At 38.1% G+C, this 16,133-nt stretch overlaps 1 protein-coding gene across 1 annotated transcript; it reads right to left on the bottom strand.

The window, feature by feature from the left end:
- Window positions 1-5,823: 5,823 nt before the first annotated feature.
- Window positions 5,824-14,059, bottom strand: LOC115929608 (G-protein coupled receptor 1-like). The gene is made up of 2 exons (XM_030999147.1): window positions 13,385-14,059; window positions 5,824-5,910 (listed from the first exon to the last, which is right to left on the bottom strand). Exons 1-2 carry the CDS (start codon window positions 14,057-14,059, stop codon window positions 5,824-5,826), a joined length of 762 nt encoding a protein of 253 aa, XP_030855007.1.
- Between the last annotated feature and the right edge of the window lie 2,074 nt (window positions 14,060-16,133).

Below are 16,133 nucleotides of genomic sequence, written 5' to 3'. Positions count from 1 at the left end.
AAAATCCAGCCACGAGGTGCCCTGCGTATTGCAACTCGGTATGTCATTGCAAATTTTCAAGGAAAAAAAAAGGATGTTTAGGGGGCGAAAAGCAGTCTGAAAAAATGACGTCATGGCCGATAAGTGTTATAATCGGGCGGAAACTCGGCGGAATTCGTATAGTGACCCTTGTTGAAATGCGATTTACTCACAATTTTGTGTGTGAACATATACCATACTTGGTATTATTCGAAAGGGCACTTCATTGCGGTCAGGTTGACACCATTGTCATTGGCGCGCAATGTATTGAACGCATTAAACACGCTATTACGTGATGCATAGTAAATTCATCATTTTTAGCGATAACTTTGCGCTGACGTCATTAAAGTTTACCAAACTTAGTGGACAGTTGTCACGTATATTGATACATGTGTCTGCTAAGTTTCATTATTGTAGGTATAAGATCGCCATTTTAGAGCAAGTTGAAGTTATTTTGGAATTTTCTCGAAAATGGCGATTTTGGAGGGCATTTTTCTCAAATTTGGTCAGTGTTAGGGTATATAATTTTGTATATGGCTGGAAAGGGCATATCTTCAAGTATCTAAATCCAAAAAAGGGTACGGGTTTGCCAAGCCATTATGGGGATACGGCCACAGAAAGAAAGCCAATTCCCAGAACTTTAGAGGGCGCTATTTATGTTTTGCATAGTCATTGGAGCATGAAATTTGGCGTGGCTATGAGCAATTATGAGATAAGGATAATGTGAGATTTAAACACAAAACGGAATTTATATGAGAAAGTTATGGCAGTTTTAGATTTTTAGGGGTCCATTTGGGTCCATTTTTCAAGAATTTGAGGGATTTTTGACGGAGTGAGTTTCAGATTTGAATTTTGAGTACGAAGATGGCATTTTGAAGGTCAAGTTATGTGTCGCAGATGAAAGAACATCTCTCAGACTATCTAGAGGAATTTGTTAGAAGTTTGTAGGATCTAGGATAGTGGAGATAGGAAGGAAGAAAGAAAGGCCTTAAAATGGACAAGAAATGCACAAAATGGCGCCTGGACGGTTATGCATAAATATTTTCGAAAATCGAAGAATGTAGTGACTTTGGTGAGATGTTAGAGACTATGCCTATGAAATTTGAAAGGAAAAGGACATGAGAAAAGTACCTAACTAGGAATAACAAACACTACGTGCAAAACGAATAGGATTTCTGGACGATAAGGAGAATATTAATGGGGCAGAATGTGAACGAAAACAAGGCAATGACGAAGGTCGTCATTGCAATTAGACTCATACACTTACTTAGATCTATGACCTCACTACTTAGACCATGGACCCATGCTTAGATGCGCTTACTTCATACGTGACGATGATAATCTAATTGGTGTTGGGTTTCACATTTACACAGTAGACTTTACAAAGAAGGGGATGGTGTAAATATCAGAAGGCGGAACTTGTGTTGGTTCGTATAACGCCATATTTCGTGGCGTTATTGCTGGGTTGTATAAGTTATGTGAATGTAGTGTGTTTTGCATCATCAATCAGCATTAATGGTTTCGTAAACCAAATCAAATAAAAACAAATCAAATCGAATCAAATCAAAGCAACGCCACTTGATTGCTGTCAATCATATATGACAAATTACTCTTTTGATACCGTATATTTAATCTGGTTTTCCTTAAAACTTCACTGATCCACATTTCATCCTTATTTCCTCGCTTCTATTAAAATCAAATCAGCAAATCATCAGGTTGTAGGTCCCTTTTAACAGTTAGTGTTGCCCTCATATACGCACTCCAGAAAGCCGAGCTTGTACTTCATCATTTCATCAAAGGCTCCGGTGTTTCCGAAATGTAACCTGGTGGCCGGAAGACGGTCTACATCAGTGAGATAGCCACCATCCGTTAACCACTTGTCAGAAGAACGGTAACAATTGCAGAGTGCAACTTCGCTGTAAAAGCAAGCTGAACAAGCAAATAAATAAAACTGATAACAAACATGATATATAAATGCATGCTTTAGTTTCATTATAAATGTGGTTGAGTGTTTACCTTTGCCAGATCCAAAGAATTGTTTTCGTCAATAATACAAGATAAAATATAATGCATAACAGAAGTAGAGAACAAAACATATTCGGGCGAACACGATAGTTTACCCCCCCCCCCCTCCCGCAAAATTTAATAAAAGAAGTAGAAAACAGCCCCCCTCCCTCCCGGCAAAACTATGGATGTATGCCTATTTGGGTAAGTTAATAAAACAAATATAGAATAGCCCCTAATCTCCGGCATAATGTGGCCGTACACCCATTGTCTAAGATATGAAGTAGAGAACAGAATATCAATATTCGGGCATAACGCAACCCCCCCCCCCCCACCCTCGGCAGAAATGTGCCCTTACGCCCATAAATCTGTGGAAGGGGAATAGGGATGATGAGAAGTTGGTTTAAAGTGGGCACTAAACGTAAACTTTCTTCATCATCATCATCGAGAACAAAATAAGTCTTTCGTCTTTTGTGTGCATGGCTGATCGTCAACGAAACGGAGTTAAGTCTTTTTTCAATTTATTTCTGTTGCTACCGCAGGCAGCCAGTAAAAATGCGTTTAATTATGGAAATACAAGCATTACTTTAAACAAACAGTTATTCCTGGCTCATTTTTCCTGATTGAGGTGTCATATGAAAGGGCATAAAATGAACATCTAGAAAATGTGATTTTCTCTTTGAAATTCAGATACTGTCCGTCAAATGACTTTTTGGTATCCTTTCTTAAAATTGATTTTAATCACTCATGCGTAAAATATCCATCATGTGAGTTGCATCAAATGAAAGAAGAGGATCGAAGCTTTCCAAACATGTGTCATTTATTAGTTATAATCGTGATTAAGTTATGATGAAACATCGTTAATTATCGGTTTCGTTTTTTTCTGGGACGCACTGTATATAATAATTAAAACAATTTGAAAAATCCTCGAGAGTTCACTTCTTCACTATGAAGAAGTGAAATCTTAAGGATTTTTATTTCATTTAAAAAAAAAAAATCATTATTTGTTATTGCCGTGATATTTCATTCCATTTTATTGATTTATATAACCACGCTGAAAACTCACTTCAGCTAGACGGCTGTAGTAGGAAGTACTTCTAATTGGACGTCATGTTGAACCAAACAAGTATATTTAGGCCTATATATGGATTCTTACAGCACGTTTCTGGGCATGTGGCATAAATTATCTCACAGATGTGAACGTACATTTTGGTTTAATGAGGATGCTTAATGAAGGTGTTATGATTGAGAAGAATGCGAATGATATGATGTTTTATGAAATCTTTGTTTGAGTTTTGCGATACATGCGGGCATGAGAATGAACGGGAGATTGAGACCCGTATATGAGTCGCGCTGGAGAACCTTGGCGTGCCGTTCGTTTAAAGGGGAATTCCAACCTGATTATAAAAATTGGTTTTAATAGATGCAGAACAATTAGAGAAACAATTCAGTGAAAGTGTAAGGAAAATCATAGAACTACACTGTAATAAAAGAATTTGTTCATTGGTAATTTTTACGTATTTTTTCCATGTAGAATTTACTTGAAAACATTAGTTTTGCCACTTACGCATTAAATTTAAGTCTTGCTAACTCAAACTTTCAATTTAGTAGAACATAAGTGAAATATTTAAGTAAAATCAAATACATAAGAACTTTAAGTAATTTCAGCTTGTATTAATTTAGTAATTTTAACTCAAAATCAGAAATTATACGTATTACTCAAACAATTTATGTTGATTATTCTTATCTTTTTAAATTAAGGACCGATGCAGTGCGTAATAGAAATATTTACATAATTTATGAATATTCATTAAGACCAAATTAAACTCTTTTTTAAATAAAACAATTCTTTTTTGTGGTTGAATGAAAATTTAAGGACTTTAAAACATTTACTAATTCATGGCTAACATGCTTAACATGGCTAAGCAAAGACAAGACAATTTTTAATTGTTACCCAGTTCAAAACAAATCAAAACTTGATATTTCAGGAAATTGTCAACCAATTTTCCTTTTAAGATGCTACGATCAAGTATATATAAAATTTGGAGCCTTTCAATATGTGTCGAATTGAAGCGTATGTAATAGTTTGTGATGGTGGTAGATATATATATATATATACGGTTAAATCTTAAATAGAAGTAGTGAATGATTAGTGGATGTTACTTGTTAGATTAGATGGGTACCAAATCGTGCAATATGTAATCCTATCATAGCTTTTTTTTAATTATCTAAAATGATTACAATACTTAAATTATTTACGTTAATGTAACTCGATTTAACTGAGTAAAAATTTATTCAGCAAAATAAGTAAATTCTACTTAAGATGCCGTAGGTAATATTTACTTGATAAAAATAAGGCAATTCTTTTCCTCAAATTTATTGAGTTATTTCGACTATTATTTTTTTACAGTGTACACTGTTGGTCATAATGGTGAAATCATTATTTTTACCCCAATTTATTGAATGATTCTGACAATGATTTATTCCTAACAGATCTAGATAATAGTATACATTCTCAGATTTTATTGAGTGACAATTGGGGAGTGTTTGTTTTTCGTGACTGCTAAAGCATGTGTGTGCTACTATGGTATTCAACTAGGGGACCTGCGTCATTAAGCCATAACTGACAGTAATGGGGATTCATGCCCCGTAAAAGGGCACTAATACAGTGCGTCCCAGAAAAAACGAAACCGAGAATGATCGATGTGGTTGAATGAAAATTTAAGAACACTTCAGGACTTCAAACTCCTAAAACTACCCCGAAAAGGAAAGAGAGGTGGTGGTCTCTGTGTAATTTTGCGAAATTCCTTCTCTCCAAAAATGAAGCCACATGTGTTTGACACATTTGAATGCCTTGAGGTAACTCTACGCTCTGGGCAGTCCAATAATCAAAGAAGCCTTTCACTCTTTGTAATCTATAGACCTCCATCATGCTCGCGGGGCCAGTCATTTGGACGTTTCCTGGTGGAGTTCTCAGAACTACTAGAATCGGTCAACTTGCTCATAAATCAGGTGGTTATTTTAGGGGATTTCAACATTCACGTTGACAATGAAACAAATGCAGATACAAATAACTTTAAAGATCTACTGGAGTCGGCTGGTTTGAGTCAGCTCATATCCCAGCCTACTCATATTAAAGGACACACTCTTGACCTGGTCATCATGAGAGAAACTGATCAGTCAATCAGGGACATTGTGGTAACTCAGACTTTGCCATCTGATCACTCGGCGATCATCTTTTCACTCCCCTTCATGAGACCACCAATAACGACTAAAATCGTTCATGCTCGTAAGTTACGTGAACTCGATATTGATCAATTCAAGTTGGATATCACCCAGTCCTTTGAAGCAGTTACTAACCTGGAAGAAATGGACATTGACCAGAAGGTAGATGTTTTCAATAACTCTCTTGCGTCAAATCTTGATCGTCACGCACCAGTCAAGCAAAGGAAAGTGAAACTGCGTCCCTATGCTCCTTGGTACAACCATGAAATCCGGAAGGCTAAACAAGCTCTTCGTGCAAGGGAAAGGCGGTGGAAAAAGACCAGGTGCTCATCTATAACAGTAGTATCTGACGACCTGAAGAAAGCAACGAGAGAATATAACCAGCTAGTCAATAGCTTTAGGAGTCAGCATCTCCACGAACTTATATCCACTAGCAACAGCAAACAACTGTTTAATGTGATTGACAGGATGACAGCTGAAAAGCCTCCTAAATCACTGCCCTCACATCAGTCCAGTGCTGAAACCACTCAGAAGTTCTCAAAGTTTTTTGACAATAAAATTCATCTATTAAGATCTTCATTTTCTTCGTCTTCCAACATCGCTGAAGTAGAAGTCAGTGACCATCGTCTTGATAAGTTTGCGCCAGTTTCCCAAGCAGATGTACTGAAGATCATCAAGTCACATAAAATGAAATCATGTGACTTAGATCCCCTACCAGCACCCATTCTTAGTCAATTTATAGAGCTTCTGGTTCCGGCCATCACGGACATAACCAACGACTCGCTAGAATGTGGAGTTTTCCCCTCAGCACTCAAGTCTGCTTTGATTCATCCCACCCTCAAACGACCATCTTTGGATGCAGAAAATTTGAGAAACTTTAAACCAATCTCAAATTTGCCATTTTTGGGCAAGGTAGTAGAACGAGTAGTCTCAAATCAATTTACTGAATACCTTAATGCAAATTCCCTTCTCGCATCCCGACAGTCTGCCTATCGTAAAAATCACAGCGTGGAAACTGCGTTACTTCGAGTCCAAGACGATATACTTCGTGCTTTGGATACTGGAGATGATGCAATTCTCATACTGTTAGACTTAACATCAGCTTTCGACACGGTCGATCACCGTGTTCTTATATCCAGGTTGGAAACACGTTTTGGCGTCTCTGGAACTGCTACCAAGTGGTTTAAATCTTACATCACTGGACGATACCAACAAGTGATCATCGATGGCTCACGATCCGATCCTACTCTGCTTAGGTGGGGGGTGCCACAAGGCTCCGTCGTCGGCCCTGTACTTTTTACATGTTATTCGACACCCTTAGAGGACATCATTCATTCCCACGGTTTCTCCTCGATGATATATGCCGACGACACCCAACTATATATTACTGTTAAGTCTGGACAAATTCTTCAAATGTTGCAGAAACTGGAAGATTGTCTACATGCCATTCGCTCCTGGTTGACTGAAAACTTTCTTCTCTTGAACGACAACAAGATGGAAGTGCTCCACCTGTTTTCTCACCGAAGAAGAAATACAATAGAACTCCCTCCGATTCAAATAACAAATGGTTCTGTAAATTCCTCCAAAACAGTTGTTAACTTAGGTGTCACGTTTGATCAAAACCTTTCAATGCGCCCCATGTAAATAGTATCTGTCGTAAAGCATCCTTCGCCCTGAGAAAAATTCGTAAATTCCTTTCCAAGTCATCCACTGAAATCCTCGTCCACGCATTTATTAGTTCACTCCTTGACAGTTGAAATAGCTTGCTCCATGGAATTCCGGAAAAAGATATGGCCAAGCTGCAAAGAATCCAGAACTCTGCAGCACGTCTAGTGTCTCTCACCAAAAAACATGACCATATTACACCAACCCTTAAACAATTGCATTGGCTCCCCATTCAATTTCGCGTCCAGTTCAAAGTTCTTCTTTTAACCTTCAAGTCTCTTCATGGTCATGCCCCAAATTATCTTTCTGAACTGATTCAATTATACACACCCAATAGGCCCCTTCGTTCTGCAAATCAAACTCTCTTGACCGTTAAAAAAGCAAAAACAAAATACTTTGGTGATAGGTCCTTTTCATGCTCTGCTCCACGTCTGTGGAATTCTCTCCCAGCCTCCATTCGTTCCATCTCTGATATTACTTTGTTTAGATCAAAATTAAAAACCTACCTAATGGAAAATGCATATGCAACCTAGCTCTTAAATTGTTACCTAGTTACCTAGTTCTTATATTGTTACCTTACCTTGTTATCTTATGTTTCATAATTTCACTTTATATTTGTTTTCTTGTCATTACTCTGTTTAGTTTTAATTGTATCAATATTGTAAAGCGCTTTGATATAAATGTTTTATGAAAAGCGCTATATAAGTAAAAGTTATTATTATTATTATTATTATGTTTCATTATAACTCAGTCACATTTATAATTAGTACATGACACATGTTTGGAAAGCTTAGATCATCCTCTTTCATTTGATGCAACTCATATGATGCATATTTCACGCATGAGAGATTAAAATCAATTTGAAGAGAGGAAACCAAAAATTCATTTGGCGGACGGTATCTGAATTTTAAAGAGAAAATCACATTTCTAGAAAGGTGAGATCTTGCCCTTGCATATTCGTTTGGTTGTTTGTATGAATATAATTATGTGTTTCTATTGTACTTTATTTTACTGTCTTGTTTTTTGTATTGCCCGTTTAATACTGTTGGTGGAAAGCCTATTTCTACAATTGTGGAAAGGAATGAAAAAACAAACATTATGCAGTACTATTATTCATTCTTATCATTCATTATTATTACTAAGAGGACACTTTTTTTTTTTTGGGGGGGGGGGTCTCGAAATTTGAAAATTTGACATTTTGCTCCGTTGGGGGGGGGTGGGGTTAAGGTCAGCTTTTTTAGGTCAGCCATGGGATTTTTTTTTTTTTTTTTAAATAAAAAAAAAAAAATAAAAAAAAAAAAACCAAAGGGGGGGGGGGGGTTTTAGGGGGGTTATGGGGGGGGGGGGGGGGTTACACATAAACAAAATACCAAAGGGGGGGTTTAACCCCCAACCCCCCCCCCCCCTCCCCCCTGCGTACGCGCCTGACATCAATTATAAATGCAAGCGAGTGTAGTGAGTAATCTTTGGAGAAATTCGAGAAAAGGTTACTCTTAGTAATGTTGCTTTTATGGAGAGAGGAAAAGCTATAGGGGCACTTATCAGAAAGGAAAAGAAACTTAAGAAGAAAAAAAGGAAAACGTGTCAAAGTAAAAAAAAAAAAGAGAGAAAAAGAAGAGGTACTTATCAGATTTGGTAAGAGGCACTTCCCGTACCTGAAAATGGGCACTCACCAAAGAAAAAGGGCACCTTCGATTAATGTAAAAAGGGGTATTTGTCGATGGAAATTTGACGCCTATCAGATGTTATCATTTATCAGAGGTGAAAAGGGTTATTTAGGAGGATGGGAAGGAGCAGGGGCTCTTATTAAAAACGAAAAAAGGGACAGTTATCAAAAAGAAAATAGCACCTTTTAGAGATGAAAAGGAATACTTTTCAATTTAAAAAGGGCACCTCTCACATTTGAATAGGGGCAAATATCAGAGATGGTAAGGGGCACTCCACATTAAAAATAATCTCTCTTGCTCTCTTTCTCGAGTGCCCTCTGTGAGGTGAAACGTCGATTCTAAATGTATTTATCTAGTGTTCGAGTTTATTTGGAAATGATTAACGTGAAAAAAAAAAAAAAAATCATTTTTATGTACTTGCAGAATATTGTTACACCGTCAAATGAACACGACACACGTAGGGCGTGCATGCTTTTTTTGTAATATTATTAAGCAAATATTGTGCTACAAAAGCTGAAGTAATATTTGCAGAAGCCGATGTGTAAATGACAGATGTAATTATAGCTTAAGATAATATTTGATCGACTTCAGTCTATATGACGCATTCATGTACTTTTCCATGCAGCCCAGTGGCGTACCTGGGGTACTCCGTCAGGGGGGGGGGCAAGCGACCGAAACAAACAAAAAAGGCGATGCTAATTTTCACTTCTGGCGAGCGAGCGAGCAAAAAAAAATCTTTAAGTAACGTTTGGTATATAAACTGGTATTGTTGCAAGTTGGGGGTGGGAACATTCACTTGTTAACGACGGTAATTCCATTTTTTTGCAAAGGAGCGTAGCGAGCAAGAAAAAAATCACTTCTTTTTTAATAATTGCCACTTAAACTTGGTTCAATTGTCCCATGCAGGGCGCGGGAACAATATTGTGTTTAGGGTGATTTTATACCCATTTTAGCTAGCGAGCCAAAATACATCTTTCTCTCAATGAATTGCTATATAAAATTTGTTTCATTGTTGCAGGTCGGGGGCGGGCACAATCGTGTTTAAGGCAATGTCAATCCCATTTTGGCGGGCAGGCAACCCCCTACATTTCTCTTTTTAATGATATTGTAGCAGGTTAGTGGTGGGCACATAATTCCACGAGCTCGCGAGCGTAGCGAGCGAGCGAAAAAAAATCACTTCTCTTTTAAAGGGAAAATATGGTACATAAAACTTGGGTTCATTGTTCCATGTCAGGGAAGTGATTATTAAAAGCGGTGTTATTTCTATTTTGGCGAGCGAGCGTAGCGAGCGAGCAAAAAAATCACTTCTCTTTTATAGGGAAAATATTGTACATAAACTTGGGTTCATTGTTCCATGTCAGGGACGTGATTATTAAAAGCGGTGTTATTTCTATTTTGGCGAGCGAGCGTAGCGAGCGAGCAAAATTTTTGTAATGATAATTGGTTCAGAAATTTCAGATTTTTTTGTTGCAGGGCAGGGCTTACACAATCATGTCTAACTTGATGTTAATTCCGTTTTGGCGAGCACGAGCACACCAAAACTTCTTTGAATAACGTTTGGTACATAATTATTAACTGGTTGTTGCAGGTTGGGGCGGGCACGTTAGCGGTGTCAATTCCATTTTGGCGAGCGAGCATAGCGAGCAAGCAAAAAAAAAATTCTCTTTTAATAGAAATTAATAAATAAACTTGTTTTTATTGGTGCAGGTCAGGATGGACGCAATCGCGTTTTACGCGATTCAATTCCTTTTTGGCGAGAGGGCGAAAAAACTCTTCCATTTTTAATGATATTGTTGCAGGTCAAGGGTGGGCACAATTATTTCCAAAGCAATATCCATTCATTTTATTCGAGAGCAAGTGTAGCGAGCGAGAAAAATGAATTACTTTCTTTTAGTAACATTTGGTACATACACTGTGTGTTATTGTTGCCATGGTTGCAGGTCGGGGCCAGTCGGGGCAGGCACAACTGTATTCTAGGCAATGCTAATCCTTTTCTTTTTTCAGGGGGACGAGCAAGTGAAAACATTTAATACAAAATAGGCTAGCAAGCAGTTCGCGCCAGCGAAGAGTTTCGAATTTGTTATATCACTTATATTTTCCTATTTTCATTTGTCTTAATTTTTCAGGGCCGTATGCGGAATATTTTTCTGGTGGGGGAGGGGGAAAGATGCGTTAAAAGTTTTCGAAGAATCTCAAAAGCAAAAGGAGTGAAGGGAGTTCGAGCGACCGAACTGGTCATGAGGGTACTTTTGCATTTTCAAAAGTAGAATTGAAGGATTTGGTATAGGCCTACACTACATTTTCAGGAAAAAAACTGTACGTTTTCAAAATATCTGGGGTCAACTGCCCCCCCCCCTGGTGCGTACGGCCATGGTCTTTTTTTTTTAATTTCCCCATTTTTTTCCTTTCCTTTTCTTTTCCCTTTTTCTTCCTTTTCTCTTCTTCTTCCTTTTTTCTTTCCTTTTTCTTTTTTTCCTTTTTTTCTTCCCTTTTCTTTTTTTCTTTTTCTTTCCTTTCCTTTCTTTTCTTTTCTTTCCACTTTTTTTTTCGCCTGGAGCCCGTCAGGGGGGGGGGCACTCTGCCCCCCTGCCCCCCCCCATAGGTACGCCAGTGATGCAGCCCTATCCATATTAGCGAGCATGCTCGTTAAGTTTCATTATTTATTTTTTTCGATTAATGACCCGTACAGTAATGTGCAGCCTTAAAAATATTTATGAACGGGAGAGAAAGGGGAGATTGTCATCAAATTTTTAACGGCAACTCATTAACTACGATGTTATTGATTGTAATCGATGTCCCCCTCATCCCCCGTCATGCCCGATGATTTCCATCAACAAATTTGCTCTGTTGCCTGCAACATTTACCAGTGTTTACCAATTCACATTTACCACTTCTCATGAAATGAGAATATAATTTATCCCTGAAAGATAACGTTTATATCTTCTTAGATCAATCGAAAGAGCCATTCGAGATTGATCAATGAAGTTCAGAGAAGATATAAAAATGAGAATGTAATTTATCCATGGAAGATAACGTTTTTATCTTCTTAGATCAATCGAAAGAGCCATTAGAGACTGATCAATGAAGTTCAGAGAAGATTATCTATCAAGAATAAACCATATTATCATTAGAGGTATAAGACAAAATTACTTTATGCAAGGCAACAGTGTTTTGGGGGGAATACTTGTGTGTCACCTGCCTTCCCCGAAAAAAGACTATGGCTAGATCTTCTACTGCAAATCCATAAACCTATAACTACACCTGTATATCCTTCTATAATCGTATTTTAACCAAATATTTATTTATTTTCTGTTTATTTGTTTATTCATTCCCAATGTTCATGTGTGTGTGTATCTAGAGGTAATTTTCTCAGAACAATATTCATTTACGCATCATAACTAACATAAAGCTAGACTGAATTCAAAATCTAAACACATGAAATTTGTCACAGATTAGTATATACAAACCTTCACTGAGTAATATTAAAACCAGTGGTTAGGAAATTAACAAATGCATGAATACAAACTAACCAAGATGTCCTATACTGAATCACTGCCAAACAATTTTTTGTTCTCGATTATGGAAAAAATGTAATTCCAATTTATATCTCAGTGATGCAAAGCATGCTAATCATGTTAAAATTTTAATGGTATCAACTGACCAACTAATTAATCATCGGGAAACTGACCGAATTAACAAATACAACTCAGTTTTCTCTGTAAGGATTGAACTTTAAGGTCAGAGTTTCACCTTCTTTTCGCTTTTGAAAGTTGTCTTCATAACCTATTAACATCTCTTCGTTTTACGATGGCAAAGACTTTCAAGAAATCGACTCAAAGACTATTTCAGTACCCTATTTCATGTACTGCATGTTCCATCAATAAAAATTGTTTCCGGTTAATAATAATAATAATAATAAACTAATATTTCTAAAGCGCTTAATAACAAAAAAAGTTCCGTAAGCGCTACTACAATTTCAACTACAACTTAACATACTACAAATGCATAACCCAAACTTGATGTCGGTGTTTAATGCTCGCACGTTTCAAAAGGTGACGTACAAGGCCACTGGACCTAATTGGTTGATTTTTCGAAAGTAATTGCGATCGAGTTTTTCTCAGGCCCAGCAAAAAAAGATAATAATATATTCATGATTTTTAGCAATTTCAATATTATTTAGTACATAATATCTACACTTAACTGAAGAACTAGGTATAATTTTGTTCTTAATCGGCAATTTGTCAGGGGGCACACTGCCCCCTTGCCCTTGTAGTGACGTGTCTTGGATATGAAAAAGGTAGACTACCGTTTTCTAACATATGATTTTGGCTTCATACTTATACTATAGTGCCTTGGCACTTTTTGAAGGACTCCTTAACGTCTTTTCGGAAACGATTGTTGAAGAAAAAATAAACGAAGAAATTGACGATATGGTTAGTAACTCTGATTTTGAACAATATTGCAAGAATTCGCGACGTGTGAATATTTGTGTGCATCATAGAATGGGGAGTAACTGGAATGATCATCTTAGGAATCCACGTGACGAAGAAGAATATAGTTATGACAAGGAGCATGCGTGTCGTGTTTCTTCCGAAGTCATGGTTCTTTTGGTTCTTTATTTTTGGACGATTCGCAACACGGACATGTTGATGAGAGGGTGTTGCTATGGACGATGAGGCTCGAAAAATGTCTGATTTTAGATGTCTTGGATGTAAAGGAAGGGGTTTCTCGGGCTCTGATGGTGTAAGATACGGACCAGCAACACCACTTTCTTGAGTATGCGAAGCGTTGTTGGAACATCCTACAATCTCTAAAGGCGATGAATGTTGATTTGTTTCGGGCTGGTCTATTCTCGAGTTCGACTCGAGCGAACTGTTCTTTGAACTGATGGCAGCTAGAGGGAGATCATTGTTTACCAGTTCGGCGTGAATCTTTGCTCTTTTTCGGAGGAAAGCGTAGATGAGAGCGTAGAAGAGAGTGGTCGTTGTAAATGAGACGAAGAACAAGGCTGCAAAGGTCATCTCAAATGCGAGATAACCCGTGGAGTTGGATGACGAAATTATACATAATCGTCTCCCATTGCAAATAACTGCATGTGGTTCCGTCAAGACGGCAATGCCCGAGCTGAAAGCGGTGGCGAAGAGCGTGCAGATTATCAGTAAGGAAATCGACATCCGCACCGTCATGCGACGTCGGAACGGATGACATACGACCACGTAGCGATCGATGCTGATTGCGGTGGTCAGTAAAAGAGTGGTGTGAGCTGTGAGCTCTCCCGTGACCGCTGTCATCTGACACAGACCATCGGTGACTAGATCAGGAAAACCACTTGCGAAGATAAATACAGGCGTGAATACACAAGCGATGAAATCGACTGATGCCTGGGCCATGATGAGGATATCCGTGCTCGTCTTCCGTTTCTTCCGTGCGTAAGCTTGGAGAATGATGGCATTGCCGGGTAGTCCTAAAAATAATGCCATGACGTATACGGTTAGATTGACAACTTTATTATTGCTAATATCAACGTCAATCGTCCCGAAATCGTCAATTTCATCAGAATGACAAGAGTCATTACTAATCATCAATCGATGGAAATCGTACATCTTATCAATCAACTTGATGTTTGATTACCCGGCCTAACTTTAAAGCTCAACAGGTAATTGAGGTATCGCCGTCGAGTGGTTTAAATCCTTGACTGGAGATGCAAAAGTTCTGTTTGTTTGCTTTTAAAATCTGAATTGCTTCTCTCCACCCCTGGTACTAAAGTCGGTACCTGTCGGATGCAAAAATCAATGTGTTTTGTTCAGCATTGTTAGCGTCTGTAAAATTGTGCCTGGCTGAAATACTTTTCGATAATTAGAGAAGGTGCATACATTGTATGTGGGTAAGACATTTCGTGAAATCAACCAATCAGCTATCAACATCGGCTGGCCCAAAAAGATGTCATTTGATCATTACTCGCTTTTTACAATGAATCGCTAGAAGAATGATGAGGTAATGACATAAGAGGGGGGGTCGAGGGTGGAGCACATTACTTTATTGAAGTGAGCCGCTTGTTACGACTCTCTCAAGGTGAAATGACGGTAATGGGGAAAAAGCATATCCGTATATGAAAGCAAACATTCGAGAGGTAAATGGGTGCTGTTTGTTGCTATGGCAATATAAACCAGGAGAAATAAAGCCTCGTCATTCATTTTATGAACATTAATAAGGACGATTTGCACGTTGACATAGTCGAGTAGTACACGTGATTAAGTCGTTTTGAAGCTCTGCGCATGCGATACGTCGTCTCCCTCGTCCACTGCCTGAATCAAGAAAGCGAGAAGGAAATACTTTAAAAAATGATAGACATAGAATATGAAAACAGAACAACATAGATCTATACATATGAAAAGGTATAAAATGGAGGAAGAGAAAACGAGGTAAACATAAACTAACATAAAGATGGAAAGATATGAGGGGGAAAACGCCGAAGGAAAACCTAATGAAAAATGGAGAAAGGGGGAGAGAGAGAGAGAGAGAGAGAGAGAGGGGGGGGGGGGGGGGAGAGAGAGGGAGAGAGAGGGAGAGAGAGAGAGAGAGAGAGAGGGAGAGAGTGTGTGAGAGAAAGGATAAAAACAGAGGATAACGTTAAAAAGATAGAAAGAGAAGACTAGAATCGAAACAACCGTGGACCAACTATAACCGTCGACGCGTCGACCCATCCCATCCGGTCGACGTGAACGAGGTTCTCATCCACTCAGTCGAAAAGTCTACATTGTGGTGTAAACACTTGGAAACAAGGCAACTTAGAAATGGGAAGAGAGAAAGAGAGAGAGAGAGAGAGAGAAAGAGAGATAGAGAGAGAGAGAGAGAGTGTGTGTGAGAGAGAGAGAGAGAGAGAGAGAGAGAGAGAGAGGGGGGGGGGGGGGGGGGCGGGGGGCAGGGAGCCGCAGAGAATCTAGATACAAAATATAAATTAACTCATTTGTATACGGTCGTTTGGGATCAAATCCCAACAATAAAATCATAATTGAAACAAAATCTCTCTATAAATAAATTCATAAATAAATTCATAAATAAATGACAATTATATAAACTAACATGTTATCATTTTTGACGGGGTATGTGTCTGTGTTCACTATTACATTTCGTAAACAAGTCTCGCCTATTATAATTATAGCGAGTGAAAGATGCGCATTGTCGTAGACGTGACAGCCTTCAAGCACCTTCATGCTGGTTAGTGACCACAAGAGGAAAATAAACCTACATACCCGAAGGAAGAAAAGATTTGTTTTATTTGCAAAGCTGATTTGGCTATACAGCCATTCTTGCTTTTATTATGTACTTTACTATTTTGTATGAAATGTTTTTAAACGTGATTTGGAAGGGAAAACATACCATACATTACTTTTGATTTTGTAACATTTCTCTTGTGACTAAACTCCATGTAACAATATTGTATTCAGGCGCGTATGCCCCTTTGAGTATTTTTTATGTGTATGTTTTATGTATGTTTTTTGGAACCCCCCCCCCCCCTTGAAAAAATCTTGCGTACGCCACTGATTGTATTAT

This window comes from Strongylocentrotus purpuratus, unplaced genomic scaffold (genome assembly GCF_000002235.5).
Source record: "Strongylocentrotus purpuratus isolate Spur 01 unplaced genomic scaffold, Spur_5.0 spur5_scaffold_5, whole genome shotgun sequence".
In the NCBI taxonomy this organism is placed as follows: domain Eukaryota; kingdom Metazoa; phylum Echinodermata; class Echinoidea; order Camarodonta; family Strongylocentrotidae; genus Strongylocentrotus; species Strongylocentrotus purpuratus.
The sequence above is the reverse complement of the archived record's forward strand: the minus strand, read 5'-3'. Positions and strand labels throughout refer to the sequence as shown.

Bases quoted from the DNA above. Each gene is read 5' to 3' on its own strand.
- LOC115929608 (XM_030999147.1), bottom strand. From the start codon at position 14,059: ATGGCATTATTTTTAGGACTACCCGGCAATGCCATCATTCTCCAAGCT. The intron at 5,911-13,384 runs GTAGGATGTTCC...GATGATCTTCAG, and splicing joins ATTCATCGCCTTTAGAGATT to TACATCTGCTTGGGAAACTG.